Raw genomic sequence first — 16,901 nt, forward strand, 5'->3', positions numbered from 1 at the left:
AAAAACAATCAAGAGGCCAAGTCATCACTATTCATGTGTTTGGCTTGGGTTTTGATGACGATGTGTTTTTTTCAGGGGGGGCCATTTAAAAAAATAAAATAAAATAAATCACATCCTTTTTTGTATTCATGTTTTTCTTATTACCACTTTGGAAAATTTCCTTGAATGCTGCAAAGGTTTTTTTTTCTTTAATTATTGTTCAGGATATCAATGTCAGCTATTGCTTTTTTTTTACCCCCTTAGTTTGATGTATTACAGCGCCGAGACGTTCCGTTTTATTATTGAGCCCGATGGAACAGGCATTATTCAAATGTTGGCATTTCAAGCACGTTTTCAATTATTTAACAACTTACAATCGGCGCCACTTCTCTGCAACAGCTCCCTTTTCTTCTTTTAATAGTAAAATATTGTTATAATGCCTTTCCTCGTGTTTTCAAAAAAAAAGACATCTCAACAGTATAATCTTCACATGATGTTCTTGCAAGAGCTAAATAATTGATGGGTTTCTACCGCAGCGAATGGATTATCTTCAGTTTTTCAAGCCCAGACATTCTAGCTCAACTTTCCGTGCTTCTTTTCAACAGACCTGCCACCTCCGGCCACAAGAGAGCGCCCGCCGGGCTGCAAGACGGTGTTTGTCGGCGGCCTGCCGGAGAACGCCACCGAGCAGCTCATCATGGAGGTGTTCGGACAGTGCGGCGACATCACCGCCATCCGCAAGAGCAAGAAGAACTTCTGCCATATTCGCTTTGCCGAAGAGTTCACGGTGGACAAAGCTCTCTTCCTCTCTGGTAAGTAATGTCGGTGGTGTTGATGTTTACGTTTTGTCGTCCATTGGTGGAAACGTTGCATGTCGTAACGCAGGTCTTTTCAACAGGCGGCCTGCAGGCCAAATCTGTCACACAGATTACATCAGACTGGCCCGTGAGTTAATTTCCAAAGTTTTTACAGCACAAATCTAAAAATAGCACAGAGATCCTGTCAAATACAGGATCTTGGGCTCATGTTTTTGCAGTAGGTCTTTCAAGACAGAAAAGTGCACCTGTCACAAATAGAGAATCTCTGATTCACGTTTTTGCACTTGGTCCTTCAAAACAAATACAGAGGATCCTTCACCTGTGTTTTTGTGGTCCATCATTGTGCTCCTTTTGAAATGGAGGATGTTTTACAGGTGATTTTGTCGTAGGTGCGGGGTACAGAAAAGTGCTCCTGTCGCATTTAGAGGATCTTTGACTAGCAGTGGAACTTCAAAAACATCAGCGTGCTCCTGTCAAATATTGGGCATCTGACAGGTGTTTTTGCAGCAGAAAAGTGGTCCTGCGAAATATAGAGGATCTTTGACTAGCAATTCTGCTCCTGGTCCTTCAAAATCCAGAGTGCTTCTGTCAAATAGTGGATCTTTACCTGGTATTTTTGCAGGATGTCCATGAAGCCACCAGGGTGATCATGTCCAGGAGAGGATGATTGACATGTGTCCTTAAAAACAGAAAAGTGCTCCTATCACATATTGACTGTCATCTTTGCAGTAGATCTTTAAGAACAGCATAGCTGTAGTCTGTCATATAGAGGATCTTTGACTGGTAATAGCACAGTGCTAGTGTTATAATGTTTGGATTTATTGAGTTATTCACACTGTTAGCCACGGACATCATCATTTCCTCATAACCGAGCAAGTTCTAAAGTAATGATGACCAACTTTGTTGGTGTTTCCGTCTAATAAATCGAGCAACCGTATTTTCTTTCCCAACCGTTAATTACCAGCTGGGACGCGCCGACAGCCTATTTGCAGCAACACTGATTCACACCTGCCTCTCCATAGCCGTGGAAATAGAGGCTCATGGGTATTGTAGTATCCCATGCCATCTGTTATCCCAAACTATTTAGGTGTGATCCATCAAAAGTTGGTTCAAGGTAGTTGGGATGATTAAGACTGGCTGCTACAGCAATACCTGAGGGAAAGGTCATGAAAATAACATTTTGCAGTAAGATTATGGTGCTTGTATAGTTTAAAAAGTAACTAAAGCAGGTCTGTTGCCTCACTGAGGGTGTGTCCATGTGACTTTCACTGTGCGGTTGCAGGATGAAGTGGAGCTTCACTTCATATATTAGCCAGTAGTTTGCCCCCCCACACACACACACACACACACACACACACACACTGCTCAAACACAGCACTCGCATGAAATATTGAAGTGGTGCTAGACTGGGAGCCCAAAGCATCAGCAGTGAGCAAACGAGGGGGCAGACTGAAGTTTAAAACCCCCGAACTCGGGCTCATTTCTTTTCTAGTTTGCACAATCCCCCATGTCATTATAACCCGCTTCCCTCCCCCACATGCCACAGTCACCCCTTCTGTCTCTTCAGATGAGTGAGTCACACTTGACATCATTACAGCTTTAGGTTGGAGCGCATCCACACACATTTTATCTGCAGAAAAAAAAACGGAATAATTTCAAGTGATTCGTTCACATTAGACTTTAGATTCATGAGTCACCATGAGTGTGTAGAAGGTGTGAAGAGTAGGTTGACCTGCTCACATAGCTCATGTTGTTGCCTCCAGTGAACACTACACACCATCATATTCCATCCATGCCTTTCTGTAAAGTTATGGGTGCAGTATATGATGGATGCATCTTCAGCACATCCTCTTTATACCCTACTGCAGGGGTGTCCAAAGTGAGGCCTGGGAGCCATTTTTGTTCCTCAGCTACTTTTTTTATTGGCCTTCAGCATATTGCAAAAAATGTAATTAATTCAGTATTAACATTGGAGGAATATTGTCAGATATTACACTCATTTGTTTTGTCACTTATAACACAAAGTTAATATGTCAATGTATTGTTCAGCTAGCTTAGCATATTTTGACCTACATTGGACTAGTTTAGCATCTTTAATGCACAAAATGTATCGAAATGGCTCCCGTATTCTTGAATTTTTCTGTTTGCTGCCCTCAGTGAAAAAGGTTTGGAAACCCTGCCCTACTGTGTATATTAAACATCCTATTTGTACCCATCATACACCTCTTCATACACTTCCTATATAACCTGTGTACACTTTCTGTACCTCTACATACACCCTCTTTTTAAATACTAATTACGTCCTCTTTATAGACCTTCTATATCAGGGGTCACCAACGTGGTGCCCGCGGGCACCAGGTCGCCCCCCACGACCACATGAGGTGCCCGCAAGCCTGCTTTTCATTCAGGTTTCCAGTTAATAATGAAAGAACAGTAGAAAGAAATGCATTCTGAAATACAAAATGTGAGTTGTGGACACCAGCATTTTGTTAATGTTCTGGTAAAACAAGCATATTCGCTTTGTTTGGGTTTAAAATAAGCTCTGAAAATAAATGTTACAAAAATGAGTAGGTCTTGGCCATTTTCATTTTGTAAAAGTAGCTCTCACAAGAAAAAACCTTGGTGACCCCTGCTGTATATGCTCTTAAAACCCTCATTAACTACCTTCTCTGCGCCTTTGTACCACTATCAATATACCTTATGGACACTATACATTTCTTTATACACCCTTTGTATGGCCTCTTTATTAACCGTTTATACTTCCTATTTGTATATATCATTTGTGCACCTTCTACACACTATCTACATGCCCTGTATGTACACTATATACATCACCATACCTCACCTTGCATGCACCCTCTGTAACCTTCAATATCTACATGTACTGTATACATGCTCTGCATACCCTACATACTGTATACCTCCTATTGCTATACACCCCCTCCCCCTTTATGTACTTTCTTTCCACCCTCTGTGTACCCTATTATACCTTCTATATGTAGACAACCGATCTACAGCAGTGTACATCTTCTGTATACCGTGTATACGTTTTATACATCCTATGTACACCCCTATACCTCTCTATACACCCTCTATGTACCCTAAGTATGTATGCATTCTATCTCTATACACCCTCCACTCACCTGTTACCCACCATGAACTATTCATATACCCTGTGTGCATGTTTTTATACTTTTTATACATCCTATGTACACCCCTATACCTCTCTTACACCCTCTATGCACCTTCAGTATGTATGCATTCTATCTCTATACACCCTCCGTGCACATGTTACCCACCATTAACCCTTCATATACCCTGTGCACTTTTTCTTTATACCCTGTGTACGCCCCCATACCTCTCTGTACACCCTCTGAATACCCAGTTATACCTTCTATCTGTATACAGTAAATCTATACACCCTATGCATATCCTCTATATCTCGCTGTTCAAACTCTGTACATTGTCTTTATATACCTTCTGTATACCCTCTATACTTGTATATGCACATCTTCAGACATAAGGGTAACCAACAAGCAAAAATAGTAAAGATAAAAGAGAAAAGGTGGCTGGAAGGCTGACTGGAAGAATCAATAAGATGTCAAACGGTCCAAACACAATTTGCAGAAGATGATCTAAGAAGGCACACAAAATATTGAGTAAGTCTCTTATTATGTGGAGGCTTTCAGTCTCGTTTTGTGTGCAGCCTTTCAGGTCTCCTGCTCTGTGTATCTCTCTTTTGTCCATCTTGGTTGCTGCAGTGGGGCCTCACAGTAGCCTAGTGGTTAGCATGTTGGCCACACAGTCGAATCTCCGTCGGGCATCTCTGTGTGGAGTTTGCACTCCGGAGAACACCCACGCACACACGGTTTTAATTGGCGGCTCTAAATTGTCCACAGCTATGAATGTGAGAGTGAGTGGTTGTTTGTCTATATGTGCCCTGCAATTGACTGGCGACCAGTCCAGGGTGTACCCCGCCTCTCGCCTGAAGTCAGCTGGGATAGGCTCCAGCATACCCGCAACCCTAGTGACGATAAGCGGCATAGAAGATGGATGGATGGATGCGTTGCTGCAATGAGGAGCTGCATGGATCCCCCACCCCCCACCCCTGCAACAATGTGTATATTTGTACAATGTGGTAACATTCTGAAGGCATCATTGACAAAACGCTCCACTTTTGTATGAATGTGATATAAAAAGTCGACAGCTGTCAAAAACAAAGGCCGCCTCACAACCATGACTGTCACTTTCAATCAGTCTCTGTTTTTCACACCTTCTTCTCTGTCTCTCAGTCTGTGCTGACACTTTTTTACTGTCAAGTATCTGCTGAAAACCTTAATGCAGGTTTAAAAATTCACACCCATCAAGTTGTTTGAGCACACAACTGACCTGATTTTAAGATCCATTGTTGGAGTTTGAGCTCCTCCCCTTCCTCTCATCTTGTTGTCTCCTCGTTCCATCCGCCAAGGTTATCGCATCCGCCTGGGCTCCAGCACAGACAAGAAAGACACGGGCCGTCTCCATGTAGACTTCGCCCAGGCCAGGGATGACCTGTACGAGTGGGAGTGTCACCAGCGTATGTTGGCCAGGGAGGAGCGGCACCGGCGCAAGATGGAGGAAGATCGTCTGCGGCCGCCTTCACCTCCACCCATTGTGCACTTCTCAGAGCATGAGTGCAGCCAGCTGGGGGACAAGATCAAAGGTTGGCAGACAATGTTAGAAATAGTATAATACAGGGGAGCCTCCAAAGTCAGACACAATCCGTTCAGAAGTTACGCTCTTTGCTTTGGGTCTCAAAATGCTCTCTCTCAAAAAAGTGTGTTATACTTTTTAGCCTTTAGGTCCCACAACGGTCCCTCTCATAAAAGTGCAATAAAAATGTAATGGCTAATTATATTTCCCACTCTCAAATATTTTTAGATGTTTTTTTCCCATTAGGAAGAACCAAAAAATATCCTGTATTTGCCAAAAATTAGGTGCAAAGTGTAACATTTGGGGTGAAGTTATTACAGCCTTGGCTAAGTTAATAAAATAGAACAACATGGGTTTTGAAGCATTATTATTTTTGGAGCTATTGAGTTAGTTATTTTAAAAAAATTCTCACAAATATGTGGTTTTAATGGTAGTCAATGGGACCAATGGGACATCCCATTCTTACATTTTAGAATTAATAATTAAAAAACAATCATGGCCACATAGTTAGCCTATTCAATCAATAAATATTTAGAAAATCAAAACAATCAGCACTTCACCACCTCAGGTGGACTCAAGTGTTATTTTTTTTTAAGGGATAATTCAGATTTTTTGACATGAAGTTGTATGACATCCCCATCAGCATTGTAGCACATCAACAGTGACTTACCCAGTGATTTCGGTGAATAGGAACGTAGTTTTCAAAAGCGTAATATATTTGCATCACAAATATGCCCCCTTGAAAAAAATCAGACCTCTCAAATCGCTCGGCGTTACTTTCTCTCCGTTCGTATCAATGCACGCTATTGCCTGTCCATTGATGTGTGTGGGATGAAGATGGCTGCGACGCTCGCATCTTCATCCGATGTGGAACACACTGTACGTAAACAAGATGGCTGTGACGCTCGCACTATGCTACCGAAATCCAAATTATCCCTTTAACGTTCTTATATGTCTGATAACATAAAAAGAATTTAAAGACTTCATAATTGAAATTAAATCAAACTAAAATGAAGCAAAATAACTTAATAGAGGCTATAGTGTTGCTGCTATTAAAAAGTAAGTACAGTCATTTTTGTGAGATGTTACTATGATATGGACCCAAAATGTAGATGTTTTGTTTCCCGAGCCAGTTAGTTATCACTTTTGCATTATGGCAATCATGCTTGAAAAAGCATTGGTTGTTACAAAACTGTTCCTGGGTGGTTGGAAGATGTTGCTCTCGGGGATGTTTTGGTACCATTCTTTATTCTGTGTTCTTAGGCAAAATTGGAATGACGGAGTCATCTCTAGCCTTTGTCCTTGTCAACACTCCCACCTATGTTAACCGGAGAATCACTAACATCAAGTCAACTGGTCCTTTTGTGACAGGGCTGTAATGCAGTGGAAATGGTGTTTTTGTGACAAAGTTCATTTTCATGACAAAGAGGGACTTCATCTTATCACTCTTCATAACATTCTGGAGTATAAGCAAATTGCCATTATAAAAAAAAAAAAGTAGAAATTAATATTTGTGTCATTCTCAAAACTTTTAGCCTTGACTGTATTTGTGGGATTGTCGGTATTTTGAAAACACTATTTCTACATGTTGCTTTGTCGGTATCTACTGTTAAAAAAATACTTTTAATACGCAATTTCTGGGGTAGTACAATAGAAAGATGCACAGTAAAAATGTTTTCCGTTCAAGTCATTATCCCTTTCCAACGTCCCAAAGTTGTATTTCTATTTCTATGGTTATCATCACATGTTTCCTCAATGAAAAGGCTTCTTGAGACGTCATCTGTACTTCTGTGTAGAAGGTGTCGGACGTTTCGCTCCTCATCCGAAGAGCTTCGTCAGCAAACTAATAAGTGCTGGTAGCTTAGGCCTTAAATACAGTAAGAGTGGGCGGAATTGGTGTGCCAACACCCTCCTCCTATTGGTTCGTTACACTAAGCCTGGGCGGAGCAGTGGTATAATCCTATCCTGTTATTCACACCTACGATAAAAGGGAAGTGTCGCTCCCTGAATTGGGTATGAACGACTCTGATACTGGCTTGTTAGCATCTATTGTTCTGGCTCGGCCCTGCCTTCACCTCATTTGCAAGACTAAGAGCTGTGGGTTTTGGTCTCAGTAACCTGCTGAACACAGGGTCCAAATTGAACCTCAAACCACCATTCCGATTCAATGATGGGTTCTGTTGTTTGACAAAAATAGCTTCCTTTACTCCTCTTTCAAACCATCTGTTTTCTTTGGCCAAAATCTTTACCTCGCTGTCCTGAAAAGAGTGATTGGTAGCTTTCAGGTGTAGATGTACTGCTGATTGAGGACCACTAGCATTGTCCCTGCGATGTTGATAAAGCCTTTTTTGGAGCATTTGCTTAGTTTCCCCAATGTAGTGCTCTTTGCATTCCTCATCTTTACAGTGGATGGAATAGACCACATTGCTCTGTTTCTGGTTTGGAGCCTTGTCTTTAGGATGCACTAATTTTTGTCTCAGGGTATTTACTGGTTTGAAATAGGTAGGAATTTTGTGTTGCCATAAGATCCTCTGGAGTTTTTCGGAGACCCCCGCTACATAAGGGACTACCACTCCTCTCCTTTTTGCTTCTGTGGGCTTTTGGGTTTCTTTCCCTACTCTCTTCTTTTGACATTTGTTAAAAGCCCACCGTGGGTACCCACAGGTTGAGAGCGCTCTCTGGACATGTTGTGTCTCCTTTTTCTTTCCCTCAGCACTAGTTGGTATTTGTTCCGCTCTATGTTGGAGGGTCCTAATAACCCCTAGTTTATGTTGTAGTGGATGGTTTGATTCAAAAAGCAGGTATTGGTCAGTGTGTGTGGCCTTTCTAAAGACCTCTGTAAGTAGCTGTCTGTCCTTTCCTATAATTACCTTGCAGTCTAAGAAGGCTAGTTGGTTCTGTTCAGCGTCCTCGCGAGTAAATTTGATATTGGTGTCCACCGCATTGATGTGATCTGTGAAAGACTGAATTTCTTGTTTTTTGATTATGACAAAGGTGTCATCCACGTATCTAAACCAGTGCCTTGGTTTTGTCCCTGAGAAGGATGTGAGAGCCTGTTTCTCCATCTCTTCCATGTACAGATTCGCCACTATGGGTGAGACTGGTGAGCCCATAGCACAACCATGAATTTGTCTGTAGAATTTCCCTCTAAACTGAAAATATGTGGTGTTAAGGCAAATTTCCAGTAATTGGCAGATGTGGTCAGCACTAAGTTTTGTTCTCCGATGCAGAGTTGAGTCCTCGAGCAGTCTCTTCCTCACCACCGAGACTGCTGCTGAGGTGGGGACAGATGTGAAAAGTGAAGTCACATCATAAGACACCAAAGTTTCCTCTGGCTCCAATCTGAGGTCTTTGATGCTCGCCACAAACCCTTTTGTGTTCTCTATATGATGATCAGTGTTGCCTACCAATGGGGATAAGACTGTTTTTACATATTTCGCTACATTGTACGTGGTAGAGTCAATGCTACAGACAATGGGTCTGAGGGGAAACCCTTCCTTGTGGATTTTTGGAAGGCCATAGATACATGGTGTAGCCTCCCCAGGGTATAACCTATGATACATCTGTCTGTCAATTAGTTCTTCCTTCTCTAACTTTTGGAGACAGTGTATGATTTCTTTCTTATACCTACTGGATGGGTCCCTTTTAAGTTGCTCATATGTGTTGGCATCACTAATTAGACTTGTTATTTTTTCTTCGTAGTCCAATGTGTTGAGAACCACTGTGCATCTGCCCTTATCAGCTGGTAAGATGGTGATGCTCTCATCTTTCTGCAGAGCCTGTAGCCTCTTTCTGTACATGGAAGAGATGGAGAAACAGGCTCTCACATCCTTCTCAGGGACAAAACCAAGGCACTGGTTTAGATACGTGGATGACACCTTTGTCATAATCAAAAAACAAGAAATTCAGTCTTTCACAGATCACATCAATGCGGTGGACACCAATATCAAATTTACTCGCGAGGACACTAAAGAAAACCAACTAGCCTTCTTAGACTGCAAGGTAATTATAGGAAAGGACAGACAGCTACTTACAGAGGTCTTTAGAAAGGCCACACACACTGACCAATACCTGCTTTTTGAATCAAACCATCCACTACAACATAAACTAGGGGTTATTAGGACCCTCCAACATAGAGCGGAACAAATACCAACTAGTGCTGAGGGAAAGAAAAAAGGAGACACAACATGTCCAGAGAGCGCTCTCAACCTGTGGGTACCCACGGTGGGCTTTTAACAAATGTCAAAAGAAGAGAGTAGGGAAAGAAACCCAAAAGCCCACAGAAGCAAAAAGGAGAGGAGTGGTAGTCCCTTATGTAGCGGGGGTCTCCGAAAAACTCCAGAGGATCTTATGGCAACACAAAATTCCTACCTATTTCAAACCAGTAAATACCCTGAGACAAAAATTAGTGCATCCTAAAGACAAGGCTCCAAACCAGAAACAGAGCAATGTGGTCTATTCCATCCACTGTAAAGATGAGGAATGCAAAGAGCACTACATTGGGGAAACTAAGCAAATGCTCCAAAAAAGGCTTTATCAACATCGCAGGGACAATGCTAGTGGTCCTCAATCAGCAGTACATCTACACCTGAAAGCTACCAATCACTCTTTTCAGGACAGCGAGGTAAAGATTTTGGCCAAAGAAAACAGATGGTTTGAAAGAGGAGTAAAGGAAGCTATTTTTGTCAAACAACAGAACCCATCATTGAATCGGAATGGTGGTTTGAGGTTCAATTTGGACCCTGTGTTCAGCAGGTTACTGAGACCAAAACCCACAGCTCTTAGTCTTGCAAATGAGGTGAAGGCAGGGCCGAGCCAGAACAATAGATGCTAACAAGCCAGTATCAGAGTCGTTCATACCCAATTCAGGGAGCGACACTTCCCTTTTATCGTAGGTGTGAATAACAGGATAGGATTATACCACTGCTCCGCCCAGGCTTAGTGTAACGAACCAATAGGAGGAGGGTGTTGGCACACCAATTCCGCCCACTCTTACTGTATTTAAGGCCTAAGCTACCAGCACTTATTAGTTTGCTGACGAAGCTCTTCGGATGAGGAGCGAAACGTCCGACACCTTCTACACAGAAGTACAGATGACGTCTCAAGAAGCCTTTTCCTCGATGGACAACTCCTGTACGACTGAGAGCCTACACAGATGTTTCCTCAATGCCATCATGGGCACCCTTGTGTGGTGGCAAATCCAAAAAAGCAGGCTTTTGAGGTATAGTTTTTCCAGAATTTCATTGCTTACTTCCAACTTGTGTTGACTGCAGATGATTCCACTGAATCATTAAAGCAACACGTTAAATCTCCTCCCAAACTAAACAAAGACTTTCTTTTCCTCTCTTCTTCCTTGCACTCCACTCTGAAACGTCATTTGTGCTTCTGGCTGAACACACTTGTTCCACTAATGAGCGCTGACACTTCCAGGTCTCAGTCGTTGCTACCTGATAACACTTCCAAGCCTCTCCATCACTGCAGTGTCTTCCTTGGCTCTCCCCTCCTCTTGGCCCTGGCGCACAGAACTGACGCGACACTGTTCTGAACAAGGATTTATATTTTAATCACTTGGCACTGGCTCTTGTGAGCGCACACATCCCAGCTATTTTACCCGCAGATTAAGCTTTTCCTCTGAATTTTCCAGCCAGAGGGGTTAGCCCTTTTTTTTCAAATGCTGTGCTCCAAAAAAATAAAACAATTCCTGCTTCTGATGGCAAGAAGCTCACAGATGCACTTTACAAGCTGACAGTCTATAAATGGCTTTTTTTCCCGTTCACTGTGTCTGTCTCTGTAAGCCCATTTGTCATTTGTACACTTGTGTTTCGTCCCGCAGGCGAGCTATCCTTTTACTCACCTCTGCTTTTTTTTTATCTGTTTCTTTTTTCTTTCAATTTTTGCTCAAGTCCCCCACCCCTCAATCCGATGGCCCCTCATCTCAGCGCTCTGACAGACACACTTCTCTGCACACATTCTTAAAGCTTTCATCAAGATTACTGGTTTATATCAAAACCAAGAACCATTGATTTTTTTTTTTTTTTTTTACACAATAACTTTAATGTCGCTAAGGTCATTTTAGGTCATATTTCTTGAAAGGGCTTTTTTCAACCTATAGTGATTTTTTGTCATTCCACATTACCTTAAATGATATGAAAAGAAATGAAAACTTAACTGATAAAAGACCACATAAAAGTGATATTGTACATAATTAAAAATGGGCATTTAAATAAATTAGTTTTGATTGGCTGTGGGAGAAATAATATATAAATTATATATCATTAATTTGATTAATTTTTATGTATTCAATATTTTTGTATTAAATTTTATTGTATATTGACTCATTTTTATTTAATTAGAATTTATTTTTCTATTTCAGTTCATTGTGCCAGCAGTGACTTCCGGTCAGATTTTGTGGATTAGGAACGTAGTTTCCAGTTAGTTAGTTGCTGGGGTCACTTAAGTAAAGGTTTTGGCTGAGAGTCAGACCTCTCAGTCGCTCTGCGTTATTTCCTATCCGTTCGTATGACTACGTGCTCTCACCTGTCCATTGGCGTGCGTGTGTACCGCAGTGTTTACATGCACGGATGGAGTGCAGCACACACAACAACAATGGAATGTGGCGGCAGTGGTTTAGGAGGTAGAGCAGGTTGTCCAGATAGCGGAAGGTTGGCAGTTCGATTGTCGCTCCCTCCACCCAGTCATTGTCGTTGTGTCCTTGGGCAAGACACTTCACCCGCCTTGTTTCCGTCAGTGTGACTGCAGATGTAGATTACCACCAACAGTGTGTGACATTGTTAAGCGCTTTGGGTACCTTCAAAAGAGCTATAAAATCTAATCTATTATTATTATTATTATTATTATTATGGAACTCTTTACTTAAGTGGCCCCAGCAACTAACCGGAACTACGTTTCTCCTCACCGAAATCCGACCATAAATCACGGAACAAAGTGGGGGGGTAAGTCACTGTCGATACACTACACTGCTGATGGGGATGTCATACAAACTTCATGTCCAAACTATTCCTTTAAAAATAAATATTATATTATTTTCCTCTATTTTTTAATATTTCTTCACTTGAACTAGTATAAATGAATGACAAATGATCACGCTCTTGAGAGATGAATCTTTCATTTACCGCTTTATATTTACATTTACCTAATTATTATTTCTTTAAACATGAAATACTTTATAACCGTGTTCTTTCCACTTAAAGCTAGCTGAGACTGACTCAATAGTGCCTCTACTGGTTGCAAGCAAGTAGTGCACTCCATTTGTAGACATGATTAATCAATTCTTGAAGATCAATTAATTTAATCAACTGATCAATGAATACGCCCAACCTTTGCTCTGATGGACCCCCAGACTATTATATTATCTCAAAACAAGACTAGATTTGAAAGGATTTCTGACTTTTGAGGTAATATCTGACACCTCCTCTGGCCCAGACGACAGCAAGTTCGCAGAGGCGGTCCGGGTGCTGCTCACGTGGCTGGAGCGCGGCGAGGTCAACCGGCGGAACGCCAACAGCTTCTACTCCATGATCCAGTCGTCCAACAGCCACATCCGCCGGCTGATGACGGAGAAGAGTCAGCACGAGAAGGAGATGGAGGAGGCCAAGGACAAGTTCAAGACAGCGCTGTCTGGCATCCTGGCTCAGTGTGAGTGTCACTCTTCCTTTTATAAACTCTTTCCAGGGCTTTTATGAGGATTACTTCAGAACAAGGAGACACTATTAAAGCATCGTGCTTGTTGTGCAGAAAACGGATAAGAAAGAGAAATGTCAAATAAGTCAAGTCAGAGTTTCTGGTTTCTAAGTTTCCCATCAAGAAATGTTTATTTGTCAGCAAGACTGTGGCGCACAAAGCACTGAATGCTGCAAGAGACGTAAGTACTTGTTGTTGCGTATCACTGCTTGTTGTTGGGACGGTGGTACACAGGTAAGTTTGAGCAAACAAGTCAGTTTTTTTTTTTAGAACTTTTTTAGACATTTGTTTACATGACAATGGCGTTTTGGAGCCTAAAAACACATTAAACATTTGAAATTGCGTCTCAAAAATTCTGGAAAACGATATTGCTGATATTTTTGTCTATCACCGAAAACAGCAGAAGTCCCTGGTCATGCGGGTTATGTATTTATATAAGCTAACTATTCCGCTGCACACAAAAAGTGAAAATCTGCCAAAACATGCACCCCTAATGTGTTTCCTGTGCTATTAGTTTTATGACAACTACGCCACTATTACACATCATGTCGAGACATCTCTTTGTTATGACGGCAGACACAGCCACAAAAGCGCCCCCACAGACTCACACAGAGTCTGTCGCTCTTTACTAACTTTATTCTGACCTGAACACAACAACAGCAGTGCAATTCCAACATCATGTTTGTGTCTCCAACTCACAAACACGTCCGCTCGTCCTGCGAATGACACTTCATTGTCACTGGACAGCAGCAAGGTGCATTCACTGACAGTGAAAAATGCCACAACGTCTTTATTGTGTGTGGTCTAAATAAACAGAAAGACAAAGAAAAACAGTAATTGGATATTCTTACCTCTTACAAACGTAACTCTTACTGCGGAAGTACAATTTGCTGCATTTAAATGTTCTCCGAAATCCCATCAAATGCATCCACACTCAAAACATGTGAATTCAAGTTATGTTACGTGGTCTCTTTGAGCGCAGCCCTTCATGGCTCATAAAAGCTCGGTTAAAGTGTGATTCAAATGTTCTGCTACTATGTAAGAACTAGTGTGAGGCAAACGCATTTTCACACGTGTGCTATCTTTCAGCTCAATTTCAACTTTCAGTTCATTTGCCGCTGTTAATACATACATACATACATACATACATACATACATACAAACTGTAAATATGAGTTTGGATGCAGTAGTAATATTAAACAAGGATAATTAATGAAAAAAACAATAATAAAAGTGATATAATAATACGTAATGATAAATGTTATTTACCTTTGAAGAGGAGTGGTCGAGCATACGTCGTAGTGCTGGAGGAGGAGGAGTTATTGAAAAAAAGGACAAATGGTCTTTGTCGTTACTCTTCTAAAAGAGGTAGTGTTCTGTTGGTGGTGTAGAATTAAGCAGGCCTATTAACTCTTAATAAACTTTAATCACACACTCTGTCCGGGTTGTACAATTTAGCTTTCCATTTAGCTTTACACTGTATCTCCCCAGCGTCTAACTCTGTTGGTCCCATTAGCTCAATGGCTTCCTCTGTAGGTCCCATTAGCAGTGTCACAGTGCCCTCTACTGGTCAAGCATGTACAGTAGCAGTATAAATACTGATTGAGCGACTACAAGGCAAAATAAAATAAAATATAGACCAGTCGGCTTATGTTCGCTAGTCGGGTGTTCGTAAGTTGGGGACCTAGTGTATAGTATATATTATTGTGTTTTTATTCATAAAATACAGCAAAAAAAGTGCATATTTTACACATAGTGGCAAATGGTGATTAATCATGATTAACTAATTTGAAAACTGAAATGAATTTGATGAAAAATTGTAATCATTTGACAGCTCTACTGTAAAGTCAAAATATTATAAATAGGTATAAAGTCATAATATTTACAGGGAAAAAAACTGTGAGAAGGAAGAAAAAACAAAAACAACAGCAAAAATGAAGTCTTGAAAAAGAAATGGGCTTTCTCACCTATAACACAAAGCTTTACATATATATATGTTTTTAGCGATATGTATTTGTGTATAACTTGTCCGGTTGGCGTACAAAATGTAAAATATAAGTGGCCCCCGCGTCCGGTGAGTTTTCATATGAGGCCCTCGGGGGAATAAGTGCGGACGCTCCTGTTTTAAACGCATTCCCGCATACTACACTGAATATGAACAGACTACATTACAGTTGGTATGCTTGGATTTCTTTAAAAAAAAGTTACAAACAGTATAGAACATGAATTAATTCATATTTAAGGAGACAGATCCATGTTATTTTAATTACTTGGGCAATATGAGTTTCAAATCATATTTGCACTGTTGCACTAAAACCAAAGCAAATCCACATAATTGAATTTGCGCTGCTCGAGGCTTTACAATAACAATTAAATCCCTCAACAACAACATAAAAACTCATCTTGCCTTTCCAGAAACACTTGTTTTTCTCGCTGTATAGTAAATAAATAGTCCAAACGTGATTCCACCCAAAACACACGCCTCCCACCCGACTCGCATGAAAGCTCACAGCCATGAAAGTCTCCACGCTCTCTTTGCCTTCGATATCGATCAGATCCATCAAATTACAGAGTGCTGGGACGATGCTATTGATCCCCATGCTGTGCTCTCTCTCTCTCTCTCTCTCAACACAGTACACACGCTTCTTATCTGGTGGTCTTATTGACTTCCCCTGTGTGTGCGTTAGGTCTTATGGGATATGCAGACCACCCGTACTGTCCTCCATGACCACCCAGCATGAGCAGATTGGATCATATGAAATGAAAGTGTTGTAATAATGTGTGTCATCCTGCACTAAAAAATCTGATCTTATTGAAGGCTTCACTGTTAAATAATCTGTCCCAGGATCAAACCATCAAGCCATCATTAACAACATTCAGGTATTATTATTATTATTTGTATTTATTTTATCATAACTATCACTGTAGTTGTAAAAGTAAGCCAATCATTGCATAATTGAACACTGAACACAAACTAAATAAAAAAAAAAAAATTACAAATTATTTGATTCTACAAAGAAAGTGGGCATGTCCGATCATGGGTGTTTAATTTGAGTGCCGTGTGGGAACGACGCTGTGTGGACAAAAGTGATGGGACACCTGGCCATTAGCTCCAGTGCACCTACAGGACGTGAAAATGGAAGATAATATGGCGTGTCTTAGGAAGCGTCTGTAAATGACATCCTAGTAGTGAGGAATGAGTATAAATTTGAGTTACACAAAATGGTGGAAAAAAGTTACAACAATCAATTCCAAGGTGAGACAAAAAAAAAAGTGGGCTTCGCTACACATCTTAAAAATAAAGGCCACTGCTCTGCCAACGATTTGTATGTTCAGACGAGGGAGCTTTAAGTTCTGTTCACTCAGTAGTTCAATGAAATAGGCTAACCTAGCTTGATGTCACTGTTTGTGTAATGTTGTTGTATGTCATCTATGACATTGGACAAGTGCAGAATTACAGTGCATATGCAAACAGTGGATAAAGTACACAATAGCTCTTCTTGGAATTATTAGCATTAAAGCTAGATACACACAATGGAATGTTCCCGGTGAGGCTTACTAAAAACACTTTTAAACTGTCTAAATTCCAGCTTTAAGACTAGATTTTTGTGAGACCTATGACACCACAATATGGGACCATTAATGCATCAAGTGGTGTGTCCCAATACTTTTGTCCATAACTGACCATTCAGCTGCGAGCCAATGCTTTGG

The 16,901-nt window shown here is 41.0% G+C and overlaps 1 protein-coding gene across 5 annotated transcripts in view; it reads left to right on the forward strand.

The window, feature by feature from the left end:
- Nucleotides 1–16,901, forward strand: part of enox2 (ecto-NOX disulfide-thiol exchanger 2) — a 246,205-nt gene that overhangs the window by 193,071 nt on the left and 36,233 nt on the right. For all 5 annotated transcript variants that reach the window (XM_054792439.1, XM_054792442.1, XM_054792440.1 and 2 more), the window contains 3 exons: nucleotides 585–791; nucleotides 5,266–5,499; nucleotides 12,933–13,145. In XM_054792439.1, coding sequence (XP_054648414.1) covers nucleotides 585–791; nucleotides 5,266–5,499; nucleotides 12,933–13,145 — 654 coding nt within the window. The remainder of the gene's footprint in view (nucleotides 1–584; nucleotides 792–5,265; nucleotides 5,500–12,932; nucleotides 13,146–16,901) is intronic.

Source organism: Dunckerocampus dactyliophorus, chromosome 11 (genome assembly GCF_027744805.1).
Source record: "Dunckerocampus dactyliophorus isolate RoL2022-P2 chromosome 11, RoL_Ddac_1.1, whole genome shotgun sequence".
Classification (NCBI taxonomy): Eukaryota; Metazoa; Chordata; class Actinopteri; order Syngnathiformes; family Syngnathidae; genus Dunckerocampus; species Dunckerocampus dactyliophorus.